General features: G+C 38.2%; 1 protein-coding gene across 3 annotated transcripts in view; it reads right to left on the bottom strand.

The window, feature by feature from the left end:
* Positions 1-5,160: 5,160 nt before the first annotated feature.
* G3BP1 (G3BP stress granule assembly factor 1) overlaps positions 5,161-19,661 on the bottom strand; it is a 34,289-nt gene continuing 19,788 nt past the window's right edge. For all 3 annotated transcript variants that reach the window (XM_005898219.3, XM_014478937.2, XM_070374657.1), the window contains exons 6-12: positions 18,828-18,921; positions 17,305-17,506; positions 16,006-16,107; positions 15,394-15,505; positions 15,050-15,178; positions 14,113-14,222; positions 5,161-11,134 (exon numbers count right to left, since the gene is read on the bottom strand). In XM_005898219.3, the coding sequence (XP_005898281.1) occupies positions 10,928-11,134; positions 14,113-14,222; positions 15,050-15,178; positions 15,394-15,505; positions 16,006-16,107; positions 17,305-17,506; positions 18,828-18,921 (956 nt within the window). In that variant the 3' untranslated portion in view covers positions 5,161-10,927. The remainder of the gene's footprint in view (positions 11,135-14,112; positions 14,223-15,049; positions 15,179-15,393; positions 15,506-16,005; positions 16,108-17,304; positions 17,507-18,827; positions 18,922-19,661) is intronic.

The raw sequence follows: 19,661 nt of genomic DNA, 5'->3' as shown, positions 1-19,661 counted from the left end.
AACTAGTCAGACCAGTTCATGGGAGTAGGCTTCTTACATTTCTGAGGTCCCCTTTGGCCTCATCCATGACTCTGTAGTTGCACCCACAAGTCTGGCCTTTGGTATAACAGGACCATGAGCTATAAGCAGCAATGCCAGGCAAATCTTGGCTCCTGCTCTGAGGGCCAGAGCCGTATTCTGTGTAGCTGTCTGGATGCTGGTGAGCAAAAATGGCACTCTGAATGAACCCTACCTAGTGACCACAAGTCAGGTTCAGCAGGTCTCCAGGCAACTGTTGAGTGCTTGCCTTTAGGTGATTTTTCAAAATGTCTCAGCCTAGAGAAAGCCGTTTAGGCCTTCAAGGTTTGAGCTGGAAGCTCAAGGGGGAGGTTTCAAAATAAAGTGTTATAGCCAGGACTAGAGTTTACATATTCTTTCCAGTTTTCCTATCAGCTTTGTTTTTAACCTCCCTACACCTGCCTGTCTTCATCTACCAGCTATTCTACTCCATCAAGGCAGTTTACCATGAAAGCAGGGTATCAGAATATAACAGAGCTTCTTTTCTTACAACACAGGAAGGGATAATAGAAGTTCTGAAGTAATTACTAGTGTGGAATGCGGGAAATATGTGACAGAGAAAGGAGGGTGCCATGGACTGAACGTTTCATGGCTGACAGGCCATTTGAGAAGTAGGAACCTTAAAAAACATGTGAGATTTTGACAGATGGGAGAAGAGTATTCTGGCAGAAGGAACATGACTAAAAATAAGGAGGTAAATAACAAGGGGCACAATATAAGGCACTGTGATTATCCATTTGGCTGAAGTCTAATGAACGGTAGGCATGTTTGGAAAGACAGATTTGGAGTACATCAGGACTACCTTAAAAGTAGAAAAAACCAAAAGGGTATCCCTTTCATGGTTTGTAAAGTAGTTCATTCCATCCCCTCGACATTAGCTGATATTAATACTTCCAACCCAATTCAAACTTACCGGTACTTTCTTGCAGGAAACTCAACTTTATCTTAGCAGCAGATATAGTAAGTACCCACTAGAAATTCACATCGTCAAGGACACCAATTCAAGCCAAGTATTAAGCATTTAGTTTGTGATAGGTAGGCACTAGAAAGAAGACAATAAAGGCACATTCAGCTCGCTATTCTACAGTGATTCTGAGAAAGTTACTCTTAGAGTTTTATCTTTTGTCAAGTATCATGCCAAGCCAATCTTAGTACAAGGCAGGTATTTGTAAAGGAGAGACTGTGCTAATATTATTACATTTTGTTGATCTGAAATATTAAACAGAGATGACCTAAAAGACAAGTACAGTTTAGCACACCCCTTTTTTTCCTCAGCTTTAAAATAATTCTCCCAACCCAGAGACCATCTCTCCATTCAAAGCACGAAATCATGACTATAAAGTAAAAAGTGTATGGAGGGGGAAAAAGTCAAATATGAACAGGAAAAAATAAGACAAAAGTAACTGGGTTTTAGTAAGTCATTGCCTATGGAAGTATATAAAAAGAATAGTTTCTTTCTGAATGATTTACCTTTCTTCAGAAAGAATATTTTTGGGAAAGAGAAGGTTAGTATTACCTATCCTAGTAAATGAAAGACTGCCCCAAGTCTTTTTTAGAAGTGGTGCTTACGTATCAAATAATCACTTTGCTAAACTCAGTTTTTCCCACATTAGATATATTTCTACCTCATTTAAAGTGTACCATGCTCAACATGTCATTTAGCCAGACTACGTAAGGGACAGAAAAAAAAAATGGACATACCACAGTGCATTTCAGAGCAGTTTTTAAATCCAGACTATTTCGTATTTTGATGGTTCGATCTTCCCATATTGGATCCATTATATTTTCAGCACTAACAACAGTTACAATGAGATGAGTAAATTAAATCCCAAAGAGTGCATCTTTGCTACTTAGTATATTGGACCCAGATAAAATACCTACCCAATGTGATTTCTGCACACATTAAACAAAAGTACAATGTTCTTAAAAAAAATTTTTTTTTCAAAGCAAGTTAAATAGCCAAGTTCTACTTTCAAGACAAACACACCAACTGACTTGAGCAGCCTGCAAATAAGTTTGAAAAACGATGCAATACACACCTTCACTGTTGGAATTAGACTCGACATGTACAACATGAACCACAAAGAGTCTAAGACAAAACCCTGAATGATTTTACGCCTGGAGGTAAGGCTGTCGAAGTGGATCCCTGTCTCATTGTCTGGGTCAGTCCAAACTCAGTTTACCTAGAATGTTTCAAATCACTGCAAGCAATGTAAATTAACTAGTGTCATTCTGGGTGAAGTACACTTGGAAAGTACAGTGACTGCTCACTTTCTAAGTGTTCAGACATACTAAAGTGCTTCCAAACCACACATTATCTGGTCCTCTCCCAGGACAAGCCATTTCCAGAGACCTCATTCTCAAAACTGACTGACCCAGGGAACATGGGACATGACGAATTACCTTGCAACCAAAGTTGTGAATGCCCTAAGGCCCTGCTTGGAAACTGGCCCATAGACAACTGGGGATGAACAGGACTATTTGATATCCAATTCATAGCTAAGTCAACATTAATGAAAAAGCAGTTAATCTACAACATTCCAAAATGAGTGATAACATTATCAAATAAATGCTCAGTCACTGTACCCTATTTACATAATTTATCTTAGACTTTCTTTTTGGGGGGGGTGGGAGGGGACAAGATTCATTCACTGAGATGGGCCAATCTCAAGATTTCCCCTCAACCTTGCCAAAGTAAATGACTTCTGCATCACTGGAAGTCAGCTCCAAAGGACTTGCCCTTCAAGCTTTCCCCATTTAACTCATGTAAATATTTGCACAAAAGATCTGCCCTTTGTCTTAAAAGTTGCCTGACTTGATGTTTAGGCAGAAGAGCAAATCCCATGTATGATACTTCTGCAAGTAATTTTACATTTCCTTTTTTCCGAAAAGGTAACTGCCAACTTACATGTGTGATACAGTGGAGATAAAAGTTGATTACTAAGGGACCTTCCCTGGAGGTGTCCAGTGATCAAGACTCTGCTTCCATTGCAGGTGGCACGGGCTTGATCCCTGGTCGGGAACTGAGTTTCTGCATGCCTTGTGGCACCGCCAACAAAAACAAAGTTATTAACTTTCAGTGACTCTAGGGGTTGTTACCTGAAACCTCACACTCTGGTCATTACACTTTATTCAAAAAGTTCTCTTTTAACTCCAAAGAATAGAAAGGCACTGTGTAGTTCTTAGGTCACAATGCCAACACTGACTGTAGAGTCTGTTACAGGTAAGACAAATGCAAATTACAATTCTGACTGTAATTACAGTACTTTTTGGGAGATGTAAAAATTATGCTGGATTGGGCAGTGTTAGCTAAGCTGCTAAATGCTTCATCATCCATGATGGAAGAGGTTCAAAATAATTCATAGTTCCCTGTAGGAGACTGCAAAAATCACAAGCCCACACAGCAGTAACTGACAACTAGCCAAAGTAGAAGACATTTCTCAGTAGCCTGGGGACATCTTAAACAATGAACGGGCCTGGAAAACTGGGTCAGGATTACTCACAAAGCTCCTCATCCTTTCCTGGAAGAAAATGTGATAGTATGTCTTTTATATGGAAATTTCTTTGTATATATGTATAAACTTGGTATGGCCTTAATGCTGCAGTTAAGGATTTGTTTGGCTACCACCTTAAGCAGCGTGTTAAGCAATCGCCTCCTTATGGTATATTTTTACTTCTCCCTGGACTCTTAACCTTGAACAACCAATTCCCCTTTGTCCCTTATTCAACCCTGTTTTTTGCATGAAGTCATAAATGTTATGGCAGTTATTTTTTGGCTTGTAAAAAAAAATCTATTTCTGCAGTTTGAAGATGGAATGTAAACTTTCTGTGATACATGTATATATAAAAATATATTTATTGAACCATCCATATACACACATCCATGCTGATTCCAATGGAAAAAAATTAAAAGTTTTCTGAAATTTTCCCTGTGGTTAATTCATAGTTGTTACTACTTAACCAACTTGATATTAGGAGCACTTTTGAAATCTTGCAATTACCCGAGAGAAACCTACGTATCATCTGGAAAACATCATTTCACTTAAGACAAGGCTTTATGCTGTTCATTCAAGATATATTTATTGATAGGTGCTATGGGATACAAAGATGACTGAAACACAGATCCTGCCCATAAGGAGCTTACAGTCTAGCAGGGAAGACAGAACACGTACATGGGATACATGGTCAGAGCTAGGTTTCAGTAAGATGAATCTAACATTGTGTAGAAAGTAGACTGGAAGTAGAAAGAGGTAAAGAAAGCTGAGAGGCCACTGAAAGGAAGTGAGGAGGAAGGATGTGAAAGACTGCTGAGGTAGAACTGACAGGAATTAGCTGGAGACAGGATGTAAGGAGTAAGGAGACAGGAAGCAGGTGACTAGGGTGGCTTTGACTTGTAGCACGGGTGATGGCAAACTGCGAACGGAGTAGGTGTACAGGAAGAAATGGTGTACAATGAAACTTGGCACATACAGCTCCTGCGCGTCAACACAAAATGCCCAGGATATACTGGGCGCAATCAGAAAGAAACAGGTAATTGCCCAGACCAGGGATGGAAGTACTTCAAAATGACCAGTGACTTCTCCCTCTTCTGCCCACCCCTCAGTTTCACACTAATCCCCTCCGATATGAAATGCATGATGCCTATAATTTACTGAATTATGGCCAATCCCTAGGCATGCCTCCCTCATAAGCATGAAAACAGGAATACATTATTCAACTGAGTGAGTCCTCATTTAAGGGTGCTTTCATTTTCATGTACCTCCAGGAGGAATGGATTAATCCTCCAGTCCTTGTCCTCCAGGAGATTATGGTATGTTCTAGTTCTAGGTTGAAGGCATAAGTTATAAGCTAAGAGAAAGGTATTAAATATTCTAGGAACACATTTCAAAATGAAGATTGGGATAGAATTTCCAACAGGAGGGACAATGTGGAAGAAAAGCAGATGCAAATAAATTTGCTCCTTACTTCAAATTCTGGACAGACCAACCCCCACAGGGTAATGAATTAACCTCTCCTAAGACATCTTAAGACATCTTTTCTCTTAAGGAGGAAAAAAAAGCTCTTGAACAAGGTCTTGGAAAAAAGGTTTTGATGGTAAGAGACGGGAGGTGGGGGGGGAGGGGAGGCAGGGAGAATGCAGATGCAAGTCTATCTTCAGGAGAGTGAAGGCACTTGAAGCCACGGAATCAGTAATACCTAGCTTGTCAGCAAACCATACACATCCTTCCGTGAAGAATAGGAAAAACCACTGGAAAGGCAGATTAGGACCCTGATTCAAACATGGTGCTGCCAGGCACTGAACAGGGTATATGGCTAAGACCAAATTGCTGCCCCTTAGGAGCTTACAGTTGTAACAATACAAGGTGGGGAAAGCACCACAATGTACAGAATGCAAACTGCTGACGGGTTTAGGAGAAAATTACAGCTGAGTTTCAGCTATTAACACATTAGGATACCCAATAGCTTTCTGACGGCTAGTAGTAAACCCATCCCTGAGGGGAACACAAGTTAATGTCCTTATTGACAAAAGGCCCTGGAACGGGGCATTAAAACAGTTGGAAGAAAACAAAAAACGTGGGTATGAAAACTGAGCTAATGAAGCAACTGGATAAGCACACAGTGTGGCTCCTTCCCTTTCCTCCCCACATCCTACCTTTCAACAGCTTTGGCTTACTAAAGCAAACACACGGCAGGACTGGAAACTCCTGAATGTGCTGTACTAGTCATCTGAGTCATCCACCTTTTGAAAATTGCAAGGGTTATACAAATCACCTTAGTCCTTTCCAGCACTGATATTCTAAGAAATCTAGGAGTCTCCTCCTGTTTCTTGTGATAATCATCAGTACGGGGGAACTTTATAGAAATAGTTTCTCACTTAAAATTATGACTTTCTTTTATATAAACCATAAATTATTCATATTCCATCAGCTAAATTCCACCCCTATCCCACTCTTCTTGAAAACCAATGTAGATACCTATGCAAATTTATTTTTAACACAATGTATGTTCTACATAGTCTACTTAAATTGTACACTGAATCTTTAAATGAAGTCCCTTCTTCCCTAATTCCTTACGTCTTCATTTAAAAGGGCCAAATCATTGTACATACACTCCTCATAAAAAATTTAAGAATCTAAACCAAACCCAAACAGGTGACAACAAAACTTAGGGAGAGTATCAGTAACCAAAGTGGTTAATTACAGCAATAGTTAAAACTATATCCATATTAAATGATATAATCATCCCTCTAATTACTACCAAAAATACAGGAAAACTTCCCACAAGTGGGTTTCTGAAAAATAAATACTTGCTAAAGTACTTCAATAGTGAATTTTTGGGTAAGCATCACTTACTTAAAAAAAAAAAAACACACAAAGACACACTGAATGGATACAAGTCCCTTAGGAATCTGTGACATTGGACACATTTCAAAGTAATAACCCTGCATAGATTTCTGTAACTGACCAGGTCACATGGTTTATGGAAGTAACAAGAGAACTGATTTCCAATACTATATTCTTCTCACTGGGGGTTACCAGGTTTGAGTGGAAACTGAAGAGGAGAGACTTCGAAAGTCATGCAATCAAAAGACAACAACTTTGATTCTAAGCCAATACATAAGCATGATCAAAAGTAAAACTGGTTAAGGGTTGTAGGCCACCTTTAATCAACCTTTCACTCATTCAGGCCATTATTAAAGACTGCTGCATGAACGCATGAGCAAAGCAATCTAATTTCAGCATCATTCAGAGTTAGATACATATCCACTAAAAATAATAAAAATCAAAGTTTTATCTCACATGTGCCACTGTATCTTTAATTCAGTCTAGTAAGTTCACAAGCCCATCTATGGTCCCCAGAACCTTGATATTACAGTAAACACAAATTCCAAAAGGTATTACTACCCTAAAACCAGAAGTCCTCATTTAATGACCTAGTACAACATGACAAGCAACTTTAACCTACAACCCATCCCACATAAAGTATTGCTAAGTTTCTAACACATGCTTTAAGGTTTCTAACATTTGCAAAAGACTACCCCTAATTGTCCACTGCCAATGTGTGGTACATTAGGCACTTAGCTAGAACTCCATATTCAAATAAATGTTGAAGTTGCTTCTTTTACAAGATTCAAAATTGCTCAACTACAAGTTCAACAACTGTGTAATCTGTATACAGCTCCTACAGAGATTCTTTTAAGTAGCACAAAAATAAAGCTTTAATATAAAAATTATTTTTATAGATCAGTAGATTTGACAAATGCAAACAACTTACCTAAAATAAGCCACAAGAGAAACAATGGACTACAAATTTAAACTTCATAGAAAGAAATTTTCATATATTCTAACAAACGGTATCTATAAAGTGCCACGTTCTCCACTAAATCACTAACTCTACCAGGTTTCTCAAATAAAGGGATGAAGAAAAGTATCAGAGGATGGCAGTTATAAGCAAAAAACACAACTCAACTAACCTGGATGATGCTAAAAATATTGTCTTCCACATCCAGATTAAATTGTACTAAATGTATTACCAAACCAGATGAGAAAATAATCTAGTAATTCAATAGCAATGTGTTACAATACAGTCTGCAAATAAAAAGAAGCCCTACAAAATTAATGTTTAACTACTTTACCCTCATGGGAATAGAAAATGGTAATGCTAGTCTTGACCTGAAAGTTTTGCAGACTCAAGTCTCTACACTGTAGTTATTTCATGCCCTATTCCCTTAATGGTATTCAAATGTAAATACAGGTAGGCACTATGGTTCTAGAAAAAAAGCATCAGTTTTGGAGGCCAATCTGCTCCTACTACATGGAGGTTCGTGATGTACTTTCTTCACCTACTACTTTGGGAGGGGAATAACACCTAATTCACAGGGTATAGCTGTGAAAAATTTAGTTGTCTAACCTAAAACTAAAGTGCAATTCAACTAACATGGTGGTAGTAACCTACTGATCCAAAACCAAACAATTATTCTTGCATTATCCATTTCACCACTTCGCAGCAATAACTCAAAATGTTGAGAACACAGGAAAACACAAAATGGCCCTCAATATAAAGCAAACAAAAGTATTTTTGTACAGTCAAAGGTCTATTTATTTTCAACAGGTCTTAAAAGACTGAGATCTACTGAACCAAACTAGTGTACCTTAGCTAAAATGTTCATGTGTGAAGGGTTTTAAGCTCAGGAGAAAAGAATTACATGTTGGGCCATTCCAACAGACAAAAAATTAAGTTGAATGTGATGAGGTGATGCTCCCTACAGAAAATCTTGCCCTCATCTATTTTATTTTCACTAACTGTGAAATATGTGAATAAATGTGTACCTAGGGTAACATGTTTATTACATCAGCAGTAAATGTTATCAGTGATAGCTAGATACTTAAGAGTGTTAACCAGGGTGCTGAATCCTATTTATAAAGTCCAATGCAAGTCAAACCACCACAATATCCCAATTATGGTAACTTGAAATTACTGAAGCAACCTTTTGTGAAATTATGCAGGAATTCCCTGCAATAAATTACAAGCAGCATATAGTATATTGCTACCTCTCCAAATTAAAACACAATACACACACAATTGGTACAAATAAAGTAAAGTTGGGATTAATTACTTAACAGTAGTTGTTACTATAATTCCTGAGAGATTTCTAGTTGCTATTTTTCTGAGACTCTATTTCAAACGAATGAGTCTTCACTCCAGTTGTCCTACTCCACCATTCTACCCACCATGAATTACAGGAGTAAGGACTCCCTGTGTTCTCAGTGGGGTTGCTTCATTTTCCAAGAGCATTTTGGCATCACTGGCCCCCATTCACCAAACACCAGATGCAGGGCATGCATCTCCCTCCACCCGCCTCCCCACCAAAAAACCCCACAAATTTGTGCATGTCCTCTAGGATATAACAATAGCCCCAAGTTGAGAAACACTGTATTTAGTTAGTGCCCTTAAAGCTCTGCTCTGAGGAGGAAAAACATTTAGAAATGTATGGTTTAGTATTCACTTATGAAAAATGATTTCTAGGTTATCTATATTTTATCACCTAATAGTTACTGCAACTTAATTTTTTTTCCTCAAAAATAACTCAGGCTAAATTTTCTTTTCTACTACAAGCTTAATATAAGCTACAAAAGTACAAGCTGAATTTCTTCTAATTCTGGGCCAAATGAAGTGGTTACCAACTAGTTGTTTAAACTGACCCAAAAACCAGCTATGGGATTCAGTTATGTAAGTTTTTTTATGTTGTTATATATGAAGGAGATGTTGCCAATTTTCAAATATTTGCGGTACTAAGGACCAACTGATAACATCAAAAACTTCATTTAACATTACGCCCTTCAGTAAACCTAGTTTCCCAGTACAGCAAAACATTCCTATTCCTACTAATATACTAGCCTCAAACAATAGTCTTAAAGATGAACACTGTTAAAAAAAAAAATAAGTTTAAGTTGACAACCTCATTGCCCTTCAATTGGTAGTGACAAGTTATCACACAAAGGCTTGCTACACAAATGTGTGAACAAAGCCTTCACCCATCTCACACACAGCACTCAACACACACCATGCAAAACGAGTATTAGTCTATATCGCCAGATCTTCCAGAAACGTTTTAATAAAAATTGGCCATTTCCAAGAAATACCCACTGCATGCCCACCAGGGAAAGGGAACCATAACAAAACAGAAAATTTACCATATGGCTATGATTAAAAAAAAAAAAAACCTAGCACTCACTCAAGCACACCATCAAAGTTCAACATTAATGTCACATTCTTTCTTATAGGCTATGATTAGGATTCTGAATAGACACTGAAATAAAACTTAATACAAATGCTGAACTATTCAGGTCAAAGGACTCTACAGAAGCATCTGTACTCAAAGGCATTCCAGTTTGAAACTCAATTTCAGAATAAGGCATAACAAATGAACACAAGACATACAGAGTAAAAAATGGGGTCATAATTCCCAACATACTCTGAACCTGATAGAACAAATCTAGGGGTCTTTTTTTTTTTTATTATTATTTTCTTTAAACAATTGCCAAGACTGGAATCAAAGATAAATAGAAGGCACAACAGTTTTGCTCTGGTTTTGTGTTACTTAGATTTGGAAATTTTTTTTGTTCTTTTTTCTTTTTTTACAAATACAAATTAAACATGAAAAAAACTCTACTTCAAAAAAAAACAGTTCAAGAAAAGCTTATCAGTTGCATTCTAGACATTTAAACCTATCTCACAACTTAAATTCCAATGTCAAAAACAGTAGATTTTAGAACTGTTTTGTGATCATGTTTTAAAAGAAAACTCGAACACCTTTTATTCAGTTTTTAACCACATCAACGAGAATCAAAATTGTCAATTTTTCCAATGGCAATTTCTCCACACCAGAAGATAGTCATGACTCTCAAAGAGGAAAACAATTTGGGTTTCTCCGGTCTTCAAAATGTTTATCAAATCCTGTAGTTCTCACAGGCTTTTGAAATACATAGAAAGTAAGTAAGAAATAGTCCAATGAATGAAACATACCAAATGTCAGTAAGAAGCAAGACACATTCCTTTGGGGAAACTGTTAAAAAAAAAAAAATCCAGTCTGTATATGCAAATAAAGCAAAGAAATTCAGTCTTTTTTTTCTTCTTTAAAAATCCATTTTTCCTAAAATATTCCACAAAATTGGAAGTGACGGACTAAAAGGTGGGGGGCAGGGGAGAGAAGGAGCACACACCATTAACACAAAAAGTAAAATTGTACAAACTTAAGCAGTTTATGATAGACTAGGATCATATTCCAAGATACCAAGGTTGGCTGAAGAAATTCATCATTCTGTGGGAGCTAGTTTGTACTGCTGCCTGAAGACTGGTGAAGAGCAATTCACTGCCTTGGAGCAATGCTCCTGCCCACTCCAAATCCTGGTTTCTGCACCATGCCTCCACGAGGTGGGCCTCTCATGCCACCACCCAGCCCACCTCGAGGGCCTCCAGGTCCCCGCAGGCGGTTATCCCGGCGGTCCCCTTCACGGGCAGCTCGAGTCTTCTTTTCTTCCACGTTCAGACGGACCTCTCCTCTGAACATGATGGGCTGTAAGAATCAAGGTGAACAGATTTACAGAGTGCTTATGAACTACTCTCAAAAGAGTAGCAAAAGAGCTTATGAGCTAGCTCTCAAAGATAAAAGAAAGCTAGAAAAAGAAAAACAAAGAATCAGCAGCTTACAAATCAGCTGCCTTCTCACAGTTCACTTTTTGTCTCAAACTCAGAACACATAATTTTTCCATTAACAGATACATGAAAAAGTGATTAGGTATTCAAGTTAGTTCAAAAGTTTAAAAGTCCACTTGTACACAGCAGTACAAGTAACTCTTATTAAAGTAAACCTTACCTTCTCATAGAATTATGTAAGTGGGATATAAATAAAAATTGCCACCTTTTCCAGGGGCTGGGAGACTTAGAATAAAATCCCATCATCATGTAATGTGGAAAGATTTTGCTGTACATGTTTATGCAGAGTACACATACATCTCAAAAACATCATGAATTTCATTTCAATATAACCTTAAGAAAATGCAATTTGCCTTAACAGAATTTGGGAAAATACTAAAATAACAATACTAGATCTTAGTGCAGGGGGAAAAAGTCTTGGGTCTTCTTTTTTGCCAAAAGAACTATAGTAAACAAAGGGTTACTCAAGATTTCAATCAACTCAATTTATGTTCCTTGCTGGCACTCTGTGGTTTTCTAACAGAAGTATTTTTTCAAAAGAAATACCTAACAGTTCTTACTATGCAGAAGTGTTCTATATACTTCACTTTTATTATCTCTTTTAATCTTCACAACAACCCTTCAAGGGTTATTATCACAACTATTTTATATAGACCAGCAAACTGGTACTAGGGAGGTTAAAGAACACATACTACACAGGTCACAAGTCTAGTGAGTGACAGAAGAGCAATGTAAACCCAGGCATACTGACAGCAAAGTATAAGCACTCAGTCTACACAGCATGGACAGACACGAGTTATATTCTACAAGCTATTTCTGTACACAAAAAACTGCTGAAGGGAATAAGGTAAACTTCTACCCAGACAGTGAGGTGAGGCTAGCGTTAGTCGCTCAGTCATGTCCAACTCATTTCTTGCTCAGTTATGTCCAACTCTTTGCAACCCCATAGACTGTAGCCCACCAGGCTCCTCTGTCCATGGAATTCTCCAGGCAAGAACACTGGAGTGGGTTGCCATTCCCTTCTCCAGGGGATCTTCCTGACCCAGGGATTGAACCTGGATCTAAAACCTTGCAGGCAGTTTCTTTACTGTCTGAGCCACCTAAAGCAAGCTACATTTGAAGCTCCCAAAGTACACAGACATGATCTGAAAGTGCATGTGAGGAAACCTGCACAGGGGTTGGGCAGGGAAGTCCCTTTTGAGCTCTGATTCTAATTTAAATTTTATATTCTGATTAAACATATATTTGTACATATATAAATATCTTAACACATCCAATATTACAAATATTTTATACACTATATAAATCATACACATTAATATGAAGTGCTATTCCTGGCAACGTTCTACATACAGTGAGAAAAACAGAAGTATTTTAATCCTGAAAGATAAGAGGTTGTGACTGCAGATATTTTAAAAGGTAGTTATAGAAGACATCTCTAAGGAGGTATCAAAAGGACAGAAGCAATCTGAATGAAAAAAGGTACCAGACATACACCCCTTTCTGAGGAACTTTACTTCAACAATTCTTATGCCTAAAGATATCATGACTCACCCACATGCCGTCAATGAAACACCAAAGCCCTCCTCTTGGATAATTAACTAGGAAGCAATCAGCTCTGACCTTGTTTGGCCCCACTGGGATTATCACACCATTGAAAATACAAATTCAAGGCTGCACCAAAAAGTGTGACCACTGAACTATCACATGCTTAATGGTGAATTTACAACAAGGCCTTTAGGACATTTCTGGGTTCAGTATTCCTGTGTTCTGGGTGAGATAAGCCATTATTTTCTCCACATTTCTCAATGTTTTGCAGGAGATGCTTCACAAAAAGTGGTCAAACAGTTTGATAGATAATGCACATTTCCAAATGAAGGCTAACTTATAACCACAGCATTAAACTTTGCAGTATATCCACTAACATTCTGGAGAATATCAGACATTCTAGAGAACCACTGGGAAATAATGATCTGAACCATTTCTAACTAACATGGTTAATAAAATGTGTAAGCTTTAACTGGCAGACACTCAAAATAGACTAGTGGTTGCCAGGGCCTGGGGAGAGAGGATATGGGCAGAGACTGCTTAATGGGTAAGGGACTTACTCTTGATGAAACTGTTTGCAACTAGACAGGTGATGGTTGCACAACAATGTGTATTAAATGTCACTGAATTGTACCCTTTAAAATGTTTAATTTTGTTATGTGAGTTTCACCTCAATTGAAAAAAAGTGAGGTCTTAAAATTCCCACACTCATCTCAGTAAATTAACAGTATTTATATCTTTGTTTTTCTCTACAACGACTACTACTACAGAGCTTTTTTGCTAATGAAAGATGTGGGGGAAGGAAAGGGGTCTTATACGGACACAGAAACAAGACTCCAATTCTACAAATTCCTCTACTATTGGAGAAGGTAGACTGACTCCAAACCCAGACAAGTTAAAGAACAAAAGGAGACGCTCCTCGTAGTTATACCCGAACAGTTATATAGGAAAACTCCAAGTATACCTGGTAAACAAACTGATTCTAAGTTCTTGGCTAAAAGACACATAGTGCTTCATTCATCTCTTACAACGAATAAAGGATCTGCATAAATCTCAGAGTACTGGCAACCACAGTTACTTCACTCTCCATCACGCAACTTAGGCCAAAACTATTTATATGATACTTTGTTTTGCTAAGTTCCCAGGCAATTCTTTTAATAATGGTTAAACATGATGAAAAATATTACCCAGACAGGTTGGAATAAATTGCACTTTACATGTAAGACACAGTTTTAAGGATGGATGAATACATTAAGATAAAAAAAAAATACAAGATGGAAAATTGCTTACCCTGTTGCTAAGCACCTTCTGAACAGGCTCAGAATCATCAAACACAACAAACCCAAAATTGGGTAATTTCCCACCACTGTTAATACGCAGTTCTACCACATTCCCATAATCTGCAAGTGAAACACAGATTATCAAATAAGTTAGAACACTTTAAAAAATATTACATGCACATTGTCCACCAACAGCCACCAGGCACATGTGGCTATAGGGAATGTGAACTGTGGCTACTCTGAAAGACGTGCCCTGTGTGCCAACACACACACAGGATTTCAAAGACTTACAATAGGATCACGGAAAATATTTCATGTTTACATATATTCAGATGATGTCTTAGACACACTAGGTTAAGTGAAATACTAATTTAATTGTCCAGTTCTAAGAGTCGGGCACGACTGAGCAACTGAACTGAACTGAACTGAAAGTGTAACTACAGGGTGATCTAGTGGTTAAGAATCTGCCTGCCAATGCAGGTGACAGGGGTTTGATCCCTGGTCCGGGAAGATCCCACGTGCCGCAGAGCAGCTAAGCCTGTGTGTCCCAACTACTGAAGCCCAAGCACCCTAGAGCTGGTGCTCCGCAATAAGCCACTGCAAAGAGAAGCTCGTGCACCACGACTAGAGAAGGCCAAGTGCAGCAACAAAGACCCGGCGCAGTCAAATAAATAAATATATCTTACAAATAAAAAATGAAGTGTTACTAGAAAACTTAAAATTACATACGTGACTATCTTCTATTTCTATCGGACAGCAGATGAATCTAGTGTTTAAAACTCAACAACATGAGTGGGAGGGAGGTTCAAGAGGGAGGGTGCATATGTATCCTAGGGGTGATTCGCATTGCTGTATGGCAGAAACCAACACAACGCTGTAAAGCAATTATCTTCCAATTAAAACTAAATCTTAAAAAAAGATGGGAAAAAAAAACCTTAATAACCTACTTTGAAAAAAGTCTTTAAGCTCTGATTTATCCACCTCATGAGGCAGGTTGCCAATGAAGAGCTGGTGACTGTCAGGGTGTCTCACAATTCTTCGGGGTTCCACATCGCCTTGCTCACCAGCCTCACGGACTGAAGAGGAAACAAAAACAGCAAGGAATGAGAAAGAAGACACCTTGCAGTAACTGTTCCATTCAACAGTTTTCTCTCTACCCCTAAACACAGATAATTCAATTCACTCTGCAATGTATTTTTAAATCTAAGTACCCACAAATATCAACTGCCCTCCCAAAACAAGCTCTCATCCTCAACATGCCCAGCGTAGAGAAGCCCTTCTGAGCTCTCACCTGGTCTGGGTCCCCTCTGGGGAGGAACATTTATTCGCTGTTCTCGCACCCTCTGATCCCTCTGAGGCCTCTGAAGTGGAATCTGAGATTCAGGCTTAGACTCCGGGCGAGGCTGAAAAATGTATGCGTCAAAATCAAAGCAAGCTTATCTTTTTTTTCCTTTTTAAGTGTTCTAACTAACAATAAGGTTTAAAACTAGAAAATGACCATTCTTGAGTTCTCTCACCATTCCCTCCAAAAAACCCAAACAAACAAAAATAAAAACACATTAAAAATCACTTTGTACCCATTCTCCTCTGCCTTATTTGTTGCTGTTGCTGTTCCTTAGTTGTCAAGTCGTGCCCGACTCTTTGTGACCCCATGGACTGTAGCCTGCCAGGCTCCTCTGTCCATGGAATTCTCCAGGCAAGAATACTGGAGTGGGTGGCCATTTCCTTCTCCAGGGGATCATCCCAACCCAGGGATCGAACCTGTGTCTCCTGCACTGGCAGGTGGATTCTTTATCACTGAGCCATCAGGGAACCCTGTCTTATCTGTTAAACCTCTCTAAATTCACATTACGTGAAAATATAAGTAAATTTGCCTAACATGCAAATTTAATTATAAACTCACCTGTGAAGCTGGTACTTTAACAACATGTGGGGGTATCCCAGTAACTGGAACAGCTCCACTGGGTGGAAGGTTCTTACTGGTCACAGATGCCCAAGAAAAGGTCTAAGGGAATACCACCATGAGTTGTTATAATACTTAGCAAAACAATATAAAAGTTCTAGGCTTTTGATTTCTTGTACATTATATGTGCATCACATTCTCAAGAGGCAAGATGGTTTCTAAGTAACTTGAGATTCCTTTGCCCCAGCACTTAAAATTTAGTACTAAAATTCCCTAGGTCTTATCAAGCATCAGCAAAATATGAGCAGCTACTTCCACTCAATTTCAAGTTTGTGAATCCAGGAAAATTCTCCCTCCAAAGCCAGCTCTTCCTCCTTGGATATTCTCACTCTATGATCCAATTCTTGAATTATCTCAATCAGTACCAAAATCACCAGATCTTATTTACCTCTTATCTCTTCATCTTCACTGCCATGACTCTAATCCAAGATGTCATTACCTCTCTCCAGGACTACAGTTAAACCACCTAACTTGTCATCTACTCTCACTCCAATAAACATAATTTTCCACCTGCAAGCTACAGTCATGTCACCATTTCTCTTTACTACTCACCTACAAACCTATTTTATACAGAACAGCAAACTACAAACCAGGGAGGTTACTGACAGTTCCCATAGAATAATGCTCAGAAAATTTCAAGACACTTAATAACTCTTAGACAAATAACAATTTAAGAACCCTGGCTGCATATATACAGCCCTAAAACATACTCCTTCACAGAGCATCAGCTGTAAAGGTCCTGTGAATTCAGCCAGTATCATCCTGGTGTGACTCATGAGAGGTAACTGAAAAGCTTCAAACTTTTGAAATCAGTTATTCTAATTAGAACATATTACAATTAGTTTCTACTTCTACTGTAAAGTTGTCCTCAATTAGATTTCAGGGAAAAGTCTGCTGTGCCATGTAATTTTTTTGAAGATACACTATCCTTTTTTTGTGTAACAAGCACATAGTAACATGCAATTTGAATGCGGTATTAAAAAGAAGGTTTGTTGATATGGCAATAATATAGCACCCAAAACTTGTCTGAAAGTATTCAAATTTCCTTAGAGGAGGGAAAAAAATTCCTTTTGACTTTATAATGCAATATGCATCTTATCTGAGGTATGGTTCAATATGGAAGAATTTCCCCAAATGAATACAAAAATTCACCTACAAAAGTCATCCTAGCAACAAAAACGGAGAAGAGATTTTTTACAACAGAAAGAAGCAGAATAAAACTGAAGACATGCTGCATACTCTCAAGTCCTCCTGCACTGTCTGGGCTATGTCTGCTGGTGCTGGAGAAGAACTCTTCTGAACATCCTCAGGAGCAGTTTCTTCCAAGACTGGCTCAGACTTTTCCTCCTGGACTTCAGATACAGGTTCCTGCTCTGGTTCTGGTTCCGGTTCAGGCTCTGGTTCAGCAACAGGTTCTTCTAAATGTTCTTCTAAGTCATTGCTTTCACAGTAAAATTTGAGAAATATCATTCTGCTTCCATTGATTTAGCAAGAAATTCCTATAGAGACCTGAACCTAAAAATAGCTCCCTCCTCCCCACAAATATCTACAAATTATGTATTTGAGTATTAAAACATGAAAACTTTTCAGAAAAGCCCTCGATGAGCAAGTCAGATTTGCTAGATTCTGATTAAGTAAATGCATCAAGCATATCAAAAGGAACTAGACCATTGTTTGGAGAAGGCAATGGCACCCCACTCCAGTACCCTTGCCTGGAAAATCCCACGGACGGAGGAGCCTGGTAGGCTGCAGTCCATGGGGTCGCTAAGAGTCGGACACGACTGAGCGACTTTACTTTCACTTTTCACTTTCATGCATTGGAGAAGGAAATGGCAACCCACTCCAGTGTTCTTGCCTGGAGAATCCCAGGGACGGGGGAGCCTGGTGGGCTGCCATCTATGGGGTCGCATAGAGTCAGACACAACTGAAGCGACTTAGCAGCAGTAGCAGACCATTGTTTCTTGAAATCTCAAATTATCACAGTTTACCTATCACATATCACAAAACTCTTAATAGGCGGTAGGCAGGGGGGAAAGGGAGCTGTTTAATAGGTATGGTTTCAGTTGTGTAAGATAAAAAGTTCTAGATATCTGTTGCACAACTGTGTGCATATACTTCACACTACTATAAAGTACACTTGAAAATGGTTAAAATGTCATGTGGTTTTTACAACCCAAACATTTTCTCACACTAAAAACACAAGGAATTTTGGAGGAAAAAAAAAAATCAGCTGTAATTCAAAACAGTTCTTAAACTTCCACACAAGTCATAGGAACAGTCTTTTAAAACTGCATATGCTTTTCTCCTGAACTTCTAATTTGGTAGGCTTGTGGTAGGATAATGAATCTTCATTTTCAACCAGCAACCCAGGTGAGTAAAGTCAGTCCCATCACACCTTCTAGTTCTCTCAAAGCACTTAATGCTATGCCTTATTAACACTTGATAAATTATTATTAATTATCAAGTGTTAATAATAACACTTATGCTATTAACACTTGATAAATCTCAAATCTATTTCCACTTATGGTGAAGAAAAAAAACTGAACCAAAAAGCTACTTATGGATACTATTTAAGTAGGTCTCAGAGAACAATCTATATTAAACATGCTTTATATATTTATGTTAGACACCAAAAGCAAAACCTTTCTTCTGGGAAATTATCACTGAGACAATTCTGAGCATTATGGCTGCCCTCCAGCAAACAGGACTACACAACTCAAGTTTTCATGCAGCTCTGGACAGATGAACAAAGTTTTCCTTACCTGACAGTTTGATCATAAAAAGTTCCAGAATCATCAGGTACCACCTCAGGTGTCTGCTGTCTTTCTTCAGGCTCCTCTACTTCTTCTTCAGATTCTAAATGAGAAAAAAAAAATTAACATCTTTGTGTTCACTTAATTCACAAATATATTCACTTTCACAATGTTCATCATGACAAAAAAAGGCAATGATATGAGTACATAACACATAAAAGATAAAATAGGGCAACTGGATAAAATCATGAGACAGGATTTAAGGACAGAACTAAGGCTATTTTAATGTCTGGATTACAAGCATGGAATCTGAGGTAATCCAACAAATGTTCTACCGCCTAACTAGCTGTATGACTCCTGTGCCCTAGTTTATTAAATGGGAACAACAGTACATAACGTACTTATCTGTAAGGTTGTTGTATTACAGCCTTAAATAAATACAAAGTACTTAGAATCCTCAGTCATATAGAAAACACTAAAATACAGTCTCTCTCCAGAGCAATGGGCAGGCATATTTGCTGACCATTACAAGGTTTCAATTCCTAAAACTTAGGGTTCCACTCTAGTAACACACACCACTGCAGTGGAGGTACCATCTAAACTTCTGCAGAGTCCTATGCAAACTGTGACCAAGATGCTACTACTGCTGCCATAACTTGTCTACTAACTTGGGAGTTCAATGTGTCCCATCAATACCAGTGGCATAGACTAAGTGGTTGGCCTCAAGTAGGTTAAAATTGCCAAGATTTCTTATATCTTAACAATTAAAAGTTACTAATGAAAAATACAAAGAATTATGAAACCATTCAAGAAACTTACACTCTCTTCAAGTCAAACTGATGC

This window comes from Bos mutus, chromosome 7, assembly GCF_027580195.1.
Source record: "Bos mutus isolate GX-2022 chromosome 7, NWIPB_WYAK_1.1, whole genome shotgun sequence".
In the NCBI taxonomy this organism is placed as follows: Eukaryota; Metazoa; Chordata; class Mammalia; order Artiodactyla; family Bovidae; genus Bos; species Bos mutus.
The sequence above is the reverse complement of the archived record's forward strand: the minus strand, read 5'-3'. Positions and strand labels throughout refer to the sequence as shown.